The sequence below is a fragment of the Bombina bombina genome, chromosome 9 (genome assembly GCF_027579735.1).
Source record: "Bombina bombina isolate aBomBom1 chromosome 9, aBomBom1.pri, whole genome shotgun sequence".
In the NCBI taxonomy this organism is placed as follows: domain Eukaryota; kingdom Metazoa; phylum Chordata; class Amphibia; order Anura; family Bombinatoridae; genus Bombina; species Bombina bombina.
The window spans coordinates 171,794,237-171,811,706 of NC_069507.1; the positions used below are offsets into that span (position 1 = coordinate 171,794,237).

At 37.3% G+C, this 17,470-nt stretch overlaps 1 protein-coding gene across 1 annotated transcript in view; it reads right to left on the bottom strand.

Moving 5' to 3' along the window:
• Positions 1 to 17,470, bottom strand: part of KCNIP2 (potassium voltage-gated channel interacting protein 2) — a 298,517-nt gene that overhangs the window by 27,007 nt on the left and 254,040 nt on the right. The window contains 5 exon segments of the mRNA XM_053692956.1: positions 3,490 to 3,598; positions 5,083 to 5,174; positions 5,412 to 5,438; positions 5,440 to 5,483; positions 10,978 to 11,047. Coding sequence (XP_053548931.1) covers positions 3,490 to 3,598; positions 5,083 to 5,174; positions 5,412 to 5,438; positions 5,440 to 5,483; positions 10,978 to 11,047 — 342 coding nt within the window.

Sequence of the window (17,470 nt, forward strand, 5' to 3'; positions counted from 1 at the left end):
TAGCAAAGATCTTAGCAAACAGGCTAAATAAATTTTTACCCACCTTGATTTCCAATGATCAGGTGGGATTTATACCTGGAAGGGAGGCTAGGGATAACATAATCAAAGTCATACAATTAACAAACCATGCTAGAGTAGTGGGGGTTCCAATGGTATTATTCTCGACAGACGCAGAAAAGGCCTTTGATAGGGTCAGCTGGTCTTTTCTACAGGAGGCAATGAGAGAGATGGGAATCCCAAAGCCATTTTTAAACATGTCTATGGCCCTATACTCAGCCCCTAACGCAAGAGTGTGAGTTAATGGTACACTATCAGACTCCTTCTACATCAAGAACGGGACAAGACAGGGATGTCCGCTCTCACCCCTATTGTTTGCCATTTCCATCGAAATACTTGCTCAAAAAATTAGGAAAAACACTAAAATTAAGGGGATAACAGTTGGGGACACAGAATTCAAACAAGCACTATATGCAGACGATATCCTCTTCACTCTCACTGAGGCAGAAACCTCATTACCTGAATTATTAAAAGAATTGAAGACATATGGGGAGGTGTCTAACTTCCTCCTTAATCTAAATAAATCAGAGCTGTTGAACGTTAATACCCAAACTCACCATATACAAAAATTAAAGGAACTATATAATATCCCAGTAGCCCAACACAAGCTTAAATATCTAGGAGTGTTTCTGACACCTTCCGTACAAGACCTTTTTAAACATAATTATATCCCATTAAAAAATGAAATAATTAGAGACCTTTCAAGCTGGAAAAACAAACCCCTGTCTTGGTTAGGGAGGATTGGAGTAATTCAAATGAATGTTCTACCAAGAATTCTGTACGTACTCCAAGCGCTTCCAATACCAACGCACGAAGGATATATTAAACAACTACAATCCATAATTGAGAGTTACATATGGGCCAACCTAAAACCTAGAGTTCCACGTAAAACTATGTACATGACAAGGGATGGGGGAGGCCTAGGAGTACCAAATTTAATGGCATACAGAAGGGCGATTTTCCTTCAGCACATAGTGGAATGGTCCCATAATACTATTAACAAGGCATGGATACATCTAGATAGGCAAATCTTCATGAGGAATAATGTAGGCACATTGGCATGGTCCCTTCCATCACATAGACCAAAGCAGTTACATAAATACACAATGACTGCCGAAACTCTAGCTGAATGGGATAAGCTTTTAGCTACTAGCAGACAAACCTCAACCAGGCAGTCCCCACTTACTCCCATAATTGAAAACATGGATCTCCCATACTGGAAGATGGGCTTCCATGTTAAGCAACCATATAACCTTAAAACAGGAACTATGAAGTTCCTCACCGAAAATAACATCACTAAATCACAAGCTCATTTAATGGAAACTCACGGGGAGATTTTCTCTTCGTGGCTTCGATACAGTCAACTACGTCATTACATCTCTCATCACAAACATAGGAAGGATATGGGAGGGGACTCACACCCTTTGTAAAAACTTGCACCCTAACAGATACCCCCAGACATCTATTTCCTTACTATATAAATTGACTCTACTAGACGACCCCACAACACTCCCATCTTATACACTAGCCTGGAATAGAGAAATACAACATGAAATAGACCGCGACTCTTGGATTAATGCCTTTACACTTACAAAGCGCTCCTCTGTATCCGCTACTATACAGGAAATCCACATAAAATTCTTGAGTCGCTGGTACCTAACCCCTTCGAGGATCCATAAAATATATCCCTCAGTGAACAACAAGTGCTGGAGAGGCTGCGGTGAGGAAGGCACCCTGGTCCATATTTGGTGGTCCTGCCCCCAGATTACAAAAGTTCTGGTCAGAAGTTTTACTTACATATCAGATTTGCTAGGAACTCATATACCAAACACACCAGAGAGCATCCTGTTTTGCTCTCTACCTAAATTAAAAGACCCCACCAAACTAACACTCCTCCTGATAATGTTAACAGGCGCAAAAAAAACTCATACCCAAAAGGTGGAAGAAACAATGTGTTCCATCTATACTTGAATGGAAACATCAAGTCTCAGAGCTCATTACCTTAGAAAGATATCATTATCTTAAAATAGAAAAAATTAGAAAACTCATGAATTGATCTTGGGAATCTGGGAATAAGACATTCTGAGTTAATTATCCATCCCCTTCCCCCTTTTTTTTTTTTTTTTTCTCCTCTCCTCTCTCCTCCCCTTTCTCGCTCCTCTATCACTCCCCCCTTTTCTCTCCCTCTGCTATCTCTTCTCAGATATCTTCACGGTTTGCACCTATATTCTGATGATTGTAATTTTATTGCCTCCAGCATATACTTTTATATCTGTAGTCCAAAATGGACATAGAGAAGATGCTTGTAAATGGAAAAACAATATCAAAATGTCTATATAATTTTGTACATTCTTTTTCTATTTTTCTGGTTCATGTATGTTTATATCTTGAATTTACATCAATAAAGCTTTTTTTGAAAAAAAAAAAAAAAAAAAAAAAGTATATTAATATAACTGTGTCGGTTATGCAAAACTGAGGAATGGGTAATAAAGGGATTATCTATCTTTTTAAACAACAAAAATTCTGGTGTTGACTATCCCTTTAAAATTGCACAAGCATTTCTCGTGAAATGCTTGTGCAATGCCGCCACCTGCAGATTCGCAATCAGGGGTGTCAATCATCCCGATCGTATCTGATCGGGATAATTGCTATCTGCCGCCTCAGAGGTGGTGGATAAGTAAGGAGCAGTGGTCTTACGGACCCGCTGCTTCTTAAATTCTGCTTCAGGCGGACCTGAAGCAGAGTGGGTAGGAAGCAGAATCCGCTGCTTCATAAATCAACCCCTATGGGTGAATAAGGTAACACTGTCAAGATATTGTAACTTTGGCTTTTTGCATGTGTCGGGTTAGCCAGCACAAAACCTTTTTACTTTTAACTTGTAATACGTGCAGTATCTGACGCGCAAAAAAGCTGAAGTCGAACACAGTTATGGTGCAAGCGGGAGCGATAAATCTAACTTGTGATTTAGCCCACAGTGAGGAGTACCTGATATTATTTTTTTTCTCTTCCTGCTTAGTTCAAAGTGTCAGAAGAATAAGGTTCTGAATATTCAGGTACCAAAAGATTTGTAAAGCTTTGCTGTAGATGTTAAAAATAAATCATTTTTAGAATAGTTTTCAGAACCAATGTAAACCTGATCAAGATCAAAGATGTACAGCAGTGTTTTACCTTTTTTAATCATATGAGTGGTTTTAAATTAAAACTATGTTATGGTTGGGGGGGGGGGCTTAGGAAAACTATTATAACTCTAAGGGTACTTTGTTGCTACTGAAGAGGTTGAGGAGCACTGTTGTAGTCCACATCCAAGAGGTTGAGTTTGGTCTTGGAACTCCGTTTCCCACACATTTTTCTTATTTTGCAATATGCATGGTTGCCGTTTAAATACTTTTTTTTTTGTATTGCTTGGAAGATGCATTGACTTTGGAATCTTACCTGAAAAAAGTTTTCCACATGCTCTCTTGGGGCATCTTCATGCATATTTGGGTAGGTGTATTTCCCCATCATATCATAAATAGATTTCATGATGTCCATCATTTCCTGCAATATGTGCAAGGAATGCATTAATATACCATTTTATTTAAAATGTACAAAATTAAACCTTCATTAAAGGGTCAGTCTACACCAGGATTTTTATTGTTTAAAAAGATAGATAACACCTTTACTACTCATTCCCCGACCTTGCACAACAACATTGTTATATTAATATAATTTATAACCTTAAAACCTTTACATGTCTGCCTGTTTCTAAGCCACTACAGACAGTCTTTTATTGCATGCATTTTTATTAGCTTTTAACAACTAGAGACTGCTAATTCATATGTGCCATATAGATAAGTGCGCTCTCTCCCGTGGAGTTGTGCAGGACACAGCACTAATTGGCTAAAATGCAAGTCAATATATAATAAATAAATAGCCATGAGATAAGAGGGCTGTAAGAAAAGGCAAAGCTTCAAGGTAATCATAGAAGTAAGAAGTATATTAATATAACCATGTAAGCTGTGCAGAACTGGGGAATCGGTAATAAAGGGATTATCTATCTTTTTATAAAATAAAACATTTTTTGGGAGTTGACTGTCCCTTTAAGGAAATGGGAACTCTGACACAATAGCAACATTAAGAGGACCTAAAAGTCAAATTACAAATGTGCAGCAGTGCAAATAAAGCTTGATCAAGCATTTTTGCAGTATACACGTATATACAAACAAATAGCTATTTTAAAATGTATCACTGCTGTTTGAAAACTGCCCACTGCCTATATTGCAATAGGCATATGGTTAGTCACACAATACTTTGCCCAGCGTACCTAGTACCTACCTGTGTCCAACACAAAGGCGCATGTTGCGGTCCTACACTATGGAACAATATTGGCTGAAAGGGGGAGGACCCTACGCTACATAAAAAAAGTTATCGGGGAGGGGATCCTTACACTGCAGAAAAAGAAATAAAATTAATAATAATGTAAAATAAAATAAAAATAAATTATAATTTGTTACAGGCAGACTGGCTGCCAGTAACAATTATGGCGAGGAGCAGTGGGAGGGGGAGGGTTAAAGAGCTGTTTGTGGGGAACAGAGAAGTGGGAGGGTGAGGAGGGATCTACACTACAGAAATATATATATAAAAAAATAAGCGCTAAACTGCATACTGGCAGACTTTGCCAGAACCTAAAATTGTGGTGACCAGTTGTTGTTCAGACATGCTAACCTGGTGAGTGCAAATTGAGTTTGTGCTTGGTTGCTTATAACTTGTACTACACACTTAAGTTAACGCGTGTGCAATATTTCAATACCGCGGGGAATAATGTTAGTGCGCCCTTGTAATCTAGCCCTTTATTGGTAACAAGCACATTCACATAGTTGAATTCTGCCTATTGATTTTCAAAAATGTATAATTTCTTTACATCATTTATGTTTACCAACTCAACTAAATGAGACACACAGTTTTCATTGGGTATTTACTATCTCATAATCCCTTCAAGATTCCATGTGCACTTTTATAAAGCCATATTTCTAAGACGTACCTCTTTTAGTGATGCAGCCATCTTTGTTTAGGTCATACAAGTTGAAGGCCCAATTGAGTTTGTCATCTATACCTCCCTCGTAGAATAACAGATAATCCTGCTCACAAAATCCTACCAAAAAAATAAAAATGAACAAACAAGAGATGGAAACAGAATTTTAGACAGAGTTTGTAGCACTTCTATTAGAAAACACCCTCATTCCCCATATACATATGGCTCATCAGATGTTTCATTTCATATGAATCTTGTACTCTTATGCATTTAGTATAAGGTAAAGTGAACTAAATATTTGTCCATATTAGTCATCCAATCTCACCATCATAATATATCTCACCTCAAAGCTGACAGATCCATTATGGTCCCGTGTCAAATGCATTGAATAGAAAATGTGCGTACATGCTGGAGTCTAGAAAACAAACATGAAGTTAGGGTTGTACATATTAATAACACAAATTGTATGTACTTATATTTTTGATATGTCATTCTATATTTACTTGAAAAGACATTAAACACTAAATAAAAGCTAGATGGTATTACATATTTAAAGAAAAAATTAGTCTAACAATAATTTGAAGATATACATTTTTTTTAATAAATATATTAGTTTAAATATTGAATATTGAGTATCAAGTTTTAGGGGCCGATTTATCACGGCCCGAATGGGGCAGTATACACCTGTTTCCACGCGAGCCTTCAGTCTCGCCGGAAACAGGAGTTAAGAAGCAGCCGTCTTAAGACCGCTGCTCCTTAACTTGTCCGCCACCTTTGAGGCGGCGGACAGCAATCAGCCCGAATGCATACGATCGGGTTGATTGACACCTCCTGCTAGCACCCGATTGGCTGTGAATGTGCAGGGGGCGGCATTGGACAAGCATTTATAGTGAAATGCTTGTGCAATGATAAATGCCGACAGCGTATGCTCTTGGCATTTATGGATGTGCGGCAGACATGATCGCTACAGCGGAACATGTCCGTCTGCACATTAATAAATTGACCCCTTAGTTTCTATAAAGCAATGTTGTATCCTAGTTTCAGTAATTTATTTAATATCTTTGCTGAGGCCCCAGTCAGGGAGAGCTATAAATGAGTTACTAGAATATGCAAGCAATGACTACATGAAATATAGCAAGGTTAAGTCTGGAGTCTAACAGAAACTTGAAAGTCCATCATTTTCAGAATTAAAATACAGTAACAGCCAATGAAAAAACTATATTTTGTGCATTGAGTTTGCATTGAGCCCGTTATTGAATCTTAGCTTGCCATATGTGGTCATTAAAGGACTCAATTTTTTTAGCTTCTTTCAGTAGGCGTCAAGGGACAAAATGCCCTTCATAACTATTACTGAATGTTAACCATTTTTAAAGCATAGAAAGCAATTGCATATTAAATAAAACAATATGAATATTTAAAATACTTCCTAATTCTATAAATAAGATATTGCTTTAAACCAGGAAGTAAATATATTACTTAAACCCAGGAGTCTGACATTGAAAATATTTAACAAAGTATATAATTTATCTAATATATTGCATGTCTGTTGCATCTAAGGTGAAACTGTTTTACACTATCAGGTTTTAATTGTTAATTAACATACTCTGAGATGCAAATTTTCTTCCAAAATCTACCATGTTTCTGAGTGTTAAATGAAGAGGGGGGTAGTATTACACTTAACACCTGATTTTTTTTGTACGAGAAACAGAAGATAACATTTTACACCAGCCAAATTAAAGCTTTGTGGCTCATTTTTTACACTAGCATAGCTAGAATCAGAAATACTAAATTTACATTATCTAACAAATTATAGCTTTTAATTTTTTCTGCATCAGAAAGTCCTTTTACATTTTGTGGATTGCACCACCTGCAAATGGTTTAAAACATGTCTATGTGCTAAAGTATAATTGCACCATGAGATTTTAACATTAGTGTAAAATACTAGTGATAATGCCTTACTCTGATGGTATTGTCATAACCTGGTGATTACTTTATATATTTAATATTGGTTTGCAAAAAAGCAAGTTAGGAGTAATGGTTGTCCCCCATGGAAGTCTACAAGGGGCACAATATGCCCCCCTTGGAATTTTGCCCCATATATCTATTCATAAGCACATCCTTTATGTTTAGATTTCTCAGTGCTGCTGAAGGCCTAGTTTGCTGCTCTAGAGCTCCCCTGCAGGTTACAGGGACACTGAACCCAAATTTTTTCTTCCATGATTATTATTATTATCGGTTATTTGTAGAGCGCCAACAGATTCCGCAGCGCTATATGATTCAGATAGAGCATGCAATTTTAAGCAACTTTCTAATTTACTCCTATTATCAGATTTTCTTTATTCTCTTGTTATCTTTATTTGAAATGCAAGAATGTAAGTTAGATGCCAGCCCATTTTTTGGTAAACAGCCTGGGTTGTCCTTGCTGATTGGTGGATAAATTCATCCACCAATAAAAAAGTGCTGTCCAGATCTCTGAACAAAGATGCCTTCTTTTTCAAATAAAGATAGCAAGAGAATGAAAAAAAAATTGGATAATAGGAGTAAATTAGACATTTTCTTAAAATTGCATGCTCTATCTGAATCACGAAAGAAAAAATTTGGGTTCAGTGTCCCTTTAATATTTCTAATAAGCAAGGCACGATCAGCACCGCAGCACTGGAGTTTGATTGGAGCTCTAGCCTGGGATTTGATGTTAAAAGGATCTCTCCTATTGGCTGCCTAATGTAACCAGCAACTTGTTGGTTCCTCAGAAAGGGGAAGAGAGACCAGAACATGTGGTACAGGTTCCATATGTAAAACATCAGCCAGCATCATCAGTAATTTATATATTTTTTTCTATCTGTTCTTCTGTTTCATGTGTGTAATGTAGATGTTTGTTTGAAGTTTGTTTGTGTGTGTTTCTATCTATCTATCTATCTATCCATATATCTATCTATCTATCTATCTATCTATCTATCTATCTATCTATCTATCTAAGTGTGTGTGTGGTTTTGAGTTCTCATCACTCTTTAAATAACTGTAATGTCATGCAAGACTAAGGGAAAATACGATGGGCATTAAATCTGTATCTGCCCTTTTATGGCTATGTAGAGGTGCCTATGGGTCTCTGCATGAGAATATATCTCTGTGCAAAAGGAGATGTATTCCTTTGTTAAAGCTTAAAACTGTCAGTTCGTGTTTCTAAATTTAGTATATCTATTAACTGCACGTTTCATGTGTGTGAAATGTTCCTGCTAATGTGTCAGTTTCACTGTTAAACGCAAGTTACAATTTATTTCTTACCATTTCTCAGGGGAATGCAAGTAAATGTTTGCCACAGTTCGTGCGCTGGTGGAACTGTGTATTTTTTTTTTTTTTAAAAAGATCTTACCATTATCTTGTATGTTTTATAGTGAATTCCTAGGCTTGATGTGTATGTGCAACATCATGCAGATCTGAGTATGGCTGGACTGACCAGGCTCAATCCCCAAACTGCAGTCCAAAATCAATCCCCAAACTTCAGTCCAGAATGACTTGTCTGGACCCTACTGCCCATTCCAGGTTACTCCCTCATGTTTTACCAACAAACATGATTCTATCTTCTTTTTAACTGTCTAGTCACCCACAGCAACTGACAAAAGCCAGCCTTGGCTTTTATATATGTGTGGGTGCAAACCCTAATGCAACATGTTGCTCACCCCTATGCACCCAACTGAGTTACTCTTAATACCAATGAGCTATTTGCTGCTGCATATATTGCCACTGATATTTTTCTGTGGAAACTTTATCCCCCCCCCCCTCTAAAAATATCTGTACTCCCATGGCTGTATCAACTAGATTACGAGTATTGCGTTATGAGTAAAAAAGCAGCGTTAAGGCTCATAACGCTGCTTTTTTATTACCGCTGCTATTACGAATCTTGCAGATTTAGGGGCACCGCACACTTTTTTGGCCTTACCGCAAATCAACTTACGCAATTTGCGCATAGTCTATTTTCAATGGGACTTTCATAGCGCCGGAGGAACTGTTGGCAACTGTTGGTCTCAGTTATAGAACCAATGGTGGCACCAAAAGACTAAAGGGGTTCCCAAGTCCTCAAGGCATTGGGACCTGAAGGCAAGGGCCTGTTTGCCAAGAAAATGGCACAAAGCAGCTATGCAGATATGATTTTGTTTTGCTGCACCTAATTCCATAAAGGTAGGCTGACCATATTGCCGCTTTAAGAAGGAACACATATGAAAAATACATATGTGAGGGTTCTTATACAAAACCATTTCTTTAAACAGCCCCGAAAACAGCCCTGACATATGTATTTTTCATATGTGTCCCTTTTTAAAGCGGCAATATGGTCAGCCTACATAAAGGTGAACTTCACCCTAGAAATCTACTACCACATTTCAAGGGTTCTGTCACTCAGAGGAACAACTGTTTCCACTAATGTTGCCCTGGAAATATGCAACTCAGTAATAAATTAAACCTTTTGTTTCTGCTGATGAGAACTAACAAGTTAAAAAAAGCTTCCCAGAAGAGTTTTTTTTATTTTTATTTGTATTACCCCATAAGGGGATTCTGTTGTAAAACATGGTCATAGGAGTAAAATGTGTGTCAAGAAATCCTCTTTCAGAATTGTGATGCACAGTTGCACTTAGAGGCATCTAATTACCAAAACCAATGACAAACCCCTACATTTCAGGTATTCCTCCACACTGGCGATCATAAAGAAGATTTTATATTTGTCCTATGACTGCTCAGGTCGAGTATAAATAATTTCAGTGAGAAACCAGAAGATTGTAAATATATATATTGTGACAGAGCTAAGGGGATTGTGTACAATAAAATATGTTTCCTCAGAAATTTTGCAATGCTATTAATGGTATTAAAAATGTATTATATAATTGTGTCTCATAAGCTGGTAACCCACTCCACAGCTTGGGTGGGTCAGAGAATTGCAGGTGAGGAATCCAGTTCAGGTTTTCCCTACAAGCGAAGATTTTCTCACCTGCAGCTAATTAAGTATGTGCTGGGGCTTTTAGTTAGAACCTGTATGTGAAAGACTGATTATGTGCTGCTGTCTGGAGGTTCTAGGTCTCTATGTTTTGAAATCTGTTTGTAATTTTGCAGTTGTGTGAAGAAGCCACAAAACTTTAGTCAGAAATGCTTTATTCTGTTTAGCAAGCACCATTGTGCAAGGATTTTTTTTAGTTTTGTTTATGTTAAAACTGTATTCCTGCAAATTGTATGAGAATAAACAGGCCAAGACATTTATATCTAAATCCAGTAAGTATGGAGGTCTTTCTGCTGTTCCCAGGACAAAATGCAAAGAAGAGTATTTTTGTCAATATATATATATATTTTTATTATTATTATTATTATTATTATTATTATTATTATGAATTTGGGCTTTATGCCATACCAAACGATCATTGACCCATTGTACCATTTTAGATTTTCTTCTACAGTTGTATAGCTACATTTCTTTGTGTTAAATATGTCTTTTTACATATTTTTTTTACATAATTTTTTTTTTTTTTGTAATTTTACAATTTCTTGAAAATAAATAATTGGTACTGTCTTCCACTAAAAGCTCTTTTTTTTATGGAAATATATACAGAATGTACAGTGGGTATTGGTATCTTTCAGCCTCTGATCATTAATGTGAAGGACCTACCATCACCCAAAAAGCACTAGCAAGAAGTAAACAAATTTAAGTATTTCGTGTCGCTTGTGTTTAGGCAAAAAAATGTAACATTTTTAACAGCTACCTCTTCATATGCATATGATCTTTTTAAATGCTATGTTCCGTCATGTGAATAAATATAAATCATTAGATTTTATACCTACTGTATACTCCTATGCTTTACCACAATAAATATGCTAATAAGATATAACAATTGATAGAAAGTTATCTTAAAAAAAAAATAAGCATTTACCTCCTTGAGGAAAAAACTGGGAGTAAATCTGTTTGAAATTGTCTTCATTAACAATGCCACTTGGACATTCCTGTTAAAATAAATCAAAATGTTTGGCAATACAAACCATGAATATATCAACAAAAATCTGATTAATTTTTTTAAATGTATCATATTGACAATGGAATTGTGTCTGTTGAACATTCAAATAAATATGTAATAAACTTATACTGGCACCCTGGAAATAAATAATAAAATTATGTGCTATATCTGAATTGCGCACGTTTAATTTTCACTTTCCTATCCCTTTAACTTCTCAGCCATTTCCCCTCCCTGTGCTGAGCTGTTTTGGAGTTTTAGGTGCAGCTCACATTTAAGCCCCACTGTAGATAATTTTTAGAGAGATACCGACACAAATTATATATTGATTTTATCAAATTTAAACTATACCATTATTTATGTATATATATCATGACATGTGAGAACTCATGCAACAAAATGTGTTACAAAATGTATATTTGTATTTACATTTTAATAAACAAGGTTGTAAAAAAATAGTCTGTTTTTATTCTAAACTTCGTTGTAAAGGGAAGTGTTTATCCACATATATTAAAAAAAAAAAAAAAAAAAAAAAAGTCCCTTTGGGAATATGTATATAACTTCAATCTGTACATAGGAGCTCCCATGAGCCTCTGCTCAAGTAAATGCACAATTATTCTCTCCAGGTGATAACTATTACTACAGTAAGCACCTGGCTATTAAAGGTCCTAAAGGGGCATGTTTTAAAAAAAGGGCTTCCAAAGCTTTAAATCTAGTGGTCCTGAGGGTCTCTAGGGCTTTTTGAGGAACTGTTACAGGCCCATAGAGACTCTTTTTCTACAAAATGTGTTTTATATATTTTTATTTAAAAAATGTGCTTTGACTGTACACCCCAAGTTACCCACTGTTTGAAAGAGCAGGTGATTGCCTTTCAAATTATGTGTATTTGAGGTCTTTAGGTCTTAAAGAGACATGAAGCCTAATGTTTTTCTTTTGTGATTCAGACAGAGCATGTGATTTCTAACAACTTTCCAATTTACTTAAATAATCTAAGTTATTGAACAGGATACATACGGCTAGATTTAGAGTTTTGTCGGTAGCGACCCGCGTAGCTAGCGCTGGTTTTTTTCCGCCCGCACCTTTTAAATACCGCTGGTATTTAGAGTTCACAGAAGGGCTGCGTTAGGCTCCAAAAAGGGAGCGTATAGCATATTTACCGCCACTGCAACTCTCAATACGTGCTTACGGACGCGGCCAGCTTCAAAAACGTGCTCGTGCATGATTCCCCCATAGGAAATAATGGGGCCGTTTGAGCTGAAAAAAAACCTAACACCTGCAAAAAAGCAGCGTTCAGCTCCTAACGCAGCCCCATTGTTTCCTATGGGGAAACACTTCCTATGACTGCACCTAACACCCTAACATGAACCCCGAGTCTACACACCCCTAACCTTACACTTATTAACCCCTAATCTGCCGCCCCTGCTATCGCTGACCCCTGCATTTTTTTTACTCCTAATCTGCCGCTCTGTACACCGTCGCCACCTACGTTATCCCTATGTACCCCTAATCTGCTGCCCCTAACACCACCGACCCCTATATTATATATATTAACCCCTAATCTGCCGCCCCCAACGTCGCCGCTACCTACCTACACTTATTAACCCCTAATCTGCTACTCTAATAAAGTTATTAACCCCTAAAGCTAAGTCTAACCCTAACACCCCCTTAAGTTAAATATAATTTTTATCTAACAAAATAAATTATTTCTTATTAAATAAATTATTCCTATTTAAAGCTAAATACTTACCTGTAAAATAAACCCTAATATAGCTACAATATAAATTATAATTATATTGTAGCTATTTTAGGATTTATATTTATTTTACAGGCAACTTTGCATTTATTTTAACCAGGTACAATAGCTATTAAATAGTTAATAACTATTTAATAGCTACCTAGTTAAAATAATTACCAATTTACCTGTAAAATAAATCCTAACCTAAATTACAATTAAACCTAACACTACACTATCAATAAATTAATTAAATAAAATACCTACAATTATCTACAATTAAACCTAACACTACACTTTCATTAAATAAATGACCTACAAATATCTACAAATAAATACAATTAAATAAACTAACTAAAGTACAAAAAATAAAAAAAGCTAAGTTACAAAAAATAAAAAAATTATTTACAAACATAATAAAAATATTACAACAATTTTAAGCTAATTACACCTACTCTAAGCCCCCTAATAAAATAACAAAGCCCCCCAAAATAAAAAAATGCCCTACCCTATTCTAAAATTAAAATTGAAAAGCTCTTTTACCTTACCAGCCCTTAAAAGGGCTTTTTGCGGGGCATGCCCCAAAGAATTCTGCTCTTTTGCCTGTAAAAAAAAACATACAATACCCCCCCCCCCCCAACATTACAACCCACCACCCACATACCCCTAATCTAACCCAAACCCCCCTTAAATAAACCTAACTCTAAGCCCATGAAGATCTTCCTACCTTGTCTTCACCATGCCGGGTATCACCGATCGGTCCTCCAGAGGGTCCCGAAGTCTTCATCCTATCCGGCAAGAAGAAGTCCAGAAGAGGCTCCAAAGTCAAAATCCTATCCGGGCAGAAGAGGAGATCTGGACCGGCAAACATCTTCATCCAAGCGGCATCTTCTATCTTCATCCATCCGACTACGAGCGGCTCCATCTTCAAGACCTCCGGCGCGGATCCAACCTCTTCTTTCGACGTCCTAACACAGAATGAAGGTTCCTTTAAGGGACGTCATCCAAGATGGCGTCCCTCGAATTCCGATTGGCTGATAGGATTCTATCAGCCAATCGGAATTAAGGTAGGAAAAATCTGATTGGCTGATGGAATCAGCCAATCAGATTCAAGTTCAATCCGATTGGCTGATCCAATCAGCCAATCCGATTGAGCTCGCATTCTATTGGCTGATCGGAACAGCCAATAGAATGCAAGCTCAATCTGATTGGCTGATTAAATCAGCCAATCAGATTTTTCCTACCTTAATTCCGATTGGCTGATAGAATCCTATCAGCCAATCCGAATTCGAGGGACGCCATCTTGGATGACGTCCCTTAAAGGAACCTTCATTCTGTGTTAGGACGTCGGAAGAAGAGGATGGATCCGCGCCGGAGGTCTTGAAGATGGAGCCGCTTGTCGTCGGATGGATGAAGATAGAAGATGCCGCTTGGATGAAGATGTTTGCCGGTCCGGATCTCCTCTTCTGCCCGGATAGGATGAAGACTTCGGGACCCTCTGGAGGACTGATTGGTGATACCCGGCGTGGTGAAGACAAGGTAGAAGGATCTTCAGGGACTTAGTGTTAGGTTTATTTAAGGGGGGTTTGGGTTAGATTAGGGGTATGTGGGTGGTGGGTTTGTAATGTTGGAGGGGTATTGTATGTTTTTTTTTTTACAGGCAAAAGAGCAGAATTCTTTGGGGCATGCCCCGCAAAAAGCCCTTTTAAGGGCTGGTAAGGTAAAAGAGCTTTTCAATTTTAATTTTACAATAGGGTAGGGCATTTTTTTATTTTAGGGGGCTTTGTTATTTTATTAGGGGGCTTAGAGTAGGTGTAATTAGCTTAAAATTGTTGTAATATTTTTATTATGTTTATAAATTATTTTTTTATTTTTTGTAACTTAGCTTTTTTTATTTTTTGTACTTTAGTTAGTTTATTTAATTGTATTTATTTGTAGGTAATTTATTTAATTAATGATAGTGTAGTGTTAGGTTTAATTGTAGATAATTGTAGGTATTTTATTTAATTAATTTATTGATAGTGTAGTGTTAGGTTTAATTGTAACTTAGGTTAGGATTTATTTTACAGGTAATTTGGTAATTATTTTAACTAGGTAGCTATTAAATAGTTATTAACTATTTAATAGCTATTGTACCTGGTTAAAATAAATGCAAAGTTGCCTGTAAAATAAATATAAATCCTAAAATAGCTACAATATAATGATTATTAGGGTTTATTTTACAGGTAAGTATTTAGCTTTAAATAGGAATAATTTATTTAATAAGACTTATTTTATTTCGTTAGATTTAAATTATATTTAATTTAGGGGGGTGTTAGGGTTAGGGTTAGACTTAGCTTTAGGGGTTAATAAATTTATTAGAGTAGTGGTGAGGTCCGGTCGGCAGATTAGGGGTTAATACTTGAAGTTAGGTGTCGCTGATGTTAGGGAGGGCAGATTAGGGGTTAATACTATTTATTATAGGATTATTGAGGCGGGAGTGAGGCGGATTAGGGGTTAATAACATTATTATAGTAGCGGTGAGGTCCGGTCGGCAGATTAGGGGTTAATAATTGTAGGTAGGTAGCGGCGACGTTGGGGGGGGGCAGATTAGGGGTTAATAAATATAATATAGGGGTCGGCGGTGTTAGGGGCAGCAGATTAGGGGTACATAGGGATAACGTAGGTTGCGGCGGTGTGCGGTCGGCAGATTAGGGGTTAAAAAAATGTAATAGAGTGGCGGTGATGTGGGGGGCCTCGGTTTAGGGGTACATAGGTAGTTTATGGGTGTAAGTGTACTTTAGAGCACAGTAGTTAAGAGCTTTATGAACCGGCGTTAGCCCAGAAAGCTCTTAACTCCTGGCTTTTCTCTGCGGCTGGAGTTTTGTCGTTAGATTTCTAACGCTCACTTCAGCCAAGACTCTAAATACCGGCGTTAGAAATATCCCATTGAAAAGATAGGATACGCAAATGGCGTAGGGGGATCTGCGGTATGGAAAAGTCGCGGCTGCAAAGTGAGCGTTAGACCCTTTCCTGACTGACTCTAAATACCAGCGGTAGCCCAAAACCAGCGTTAGGAGCCCCTAACGCTGGTTTTGACGGCTAACGCCAAACTCTAAATCTAGGCGATAGGTAGGCTCAGGAGCAGCAAAGCATTACTGGGAGCTGGCTGCTGATTGGTGGCTGCACATAAATGCCTCTTGTCATTAGTTCCCTAGATGTGTTTTACTAGCTAATGAATTACATTTGGAAATAGATACAAATTGGAAAGTTGTTTTAAATCACATGCTCTATCTAAATAATGAGAGACATTTTTTGGGTTTTATATTCCTTTAACGACCGATGACGTACAGAGTACGTCCTACAAAAAATGGCCAGGTACGTCCTCAGGGGTTTCAAGCGATGGAAGCGATCATGATTGCTCCCAGCCGCTTTCAGGGCATTGTTGCGATGCCTCTGTGGCCCTCTCTGCATTGGCCAGTAATGGTGCAGATCGTTAGTGGGTGAGAGCCATTGCACGGAGGCGGGTGGGTGGCCCATCGCTGGAGGATATCCAGCAGAGGGGGGCGGGATCAGGGGGGAAATTTTATCTAAGGGATCTGGGAAGGGGTGGGGGTAGGTTATTTGGGGGGCAGCTACACTACAGAAAAAACATTTTTTTTATATATAAAAAGCTAATTGCATGGCAAACTGGGTACTGGCAGACAGCTGCCAGTACCCAAGATGGCGGACAATAAGGTAGAGGGGGGAGGGTTAAAGAGCTGTTTGGGGGGGATCAGGGAGGTTAGGGGCTAAGGGGGTATCCTACACAGCAGAATATATATTTAAAAAAAAAAAAAATGAAAAAAAAAAGGCCTTTTATTTTAGCACTGGCAGTACTTAACTCTACCAGTACTTAAGTGAAGGTAATCTTTGGTGAACGAAAGCCCATTTTTTAAAAATACTATTAAAAACAGGGGCACTTTCATTCATCAAAGTTTACAAAGCAGTCGTTTTGTTAAAAAAAACCCATAATTTATGTAAGAACTTACCTGATAAATTAATTTCTTTCATATTAGCAAGAGTCCATGAGCTAGTGACGTATGGGATATACAATCCTACCAGGAGGGGCAAAGTTTCCCAAATGCCTATAAATACACCCCTCACCACACCCATAATTGAGTTTAATGAATAGCCAAGTAGTGGGGTGATAAAGAAAGGAGTAAAAAGCATTAACAAAGGAATTGTGCTTTATACAAAAAAATCATAACCACCATAAAAAAGGGGTGGGCCTCATGGACTCTTGCCAATATGAAAGAAATTAATTTATCAGGCAAGTTCTTACATAAATTATGTTTTCTTTCATGTAATTGGCAAGAGTCCATGAGCTAGTGACGTATGGGATAGCAATACCCAAGATGTGGAACTCCACGCAAGAGTCACTAGAGAGGGAGGGATAAAAATAGCCATTTTCTGCTGAAAAAAATGAATCCACAACCCAAAATATAAGTTTAATCTCATAAATCAAAAGCAGAAGAATCAAACTGAAACAGCTGCCTGAAGAACTTTTCTACCAAAAACTGCTTCAGAAGAAGCAAATACATCAAAACGGTAGAATTTAGTAAATGTATGCAAAGAAGACCAAGTTGCTGCTTTGCAAATCTGATCAACTGAAGCTTCATTCTTAAAAGCCCACAAAGTAGAGACTAATCTAGTAGAATGAGC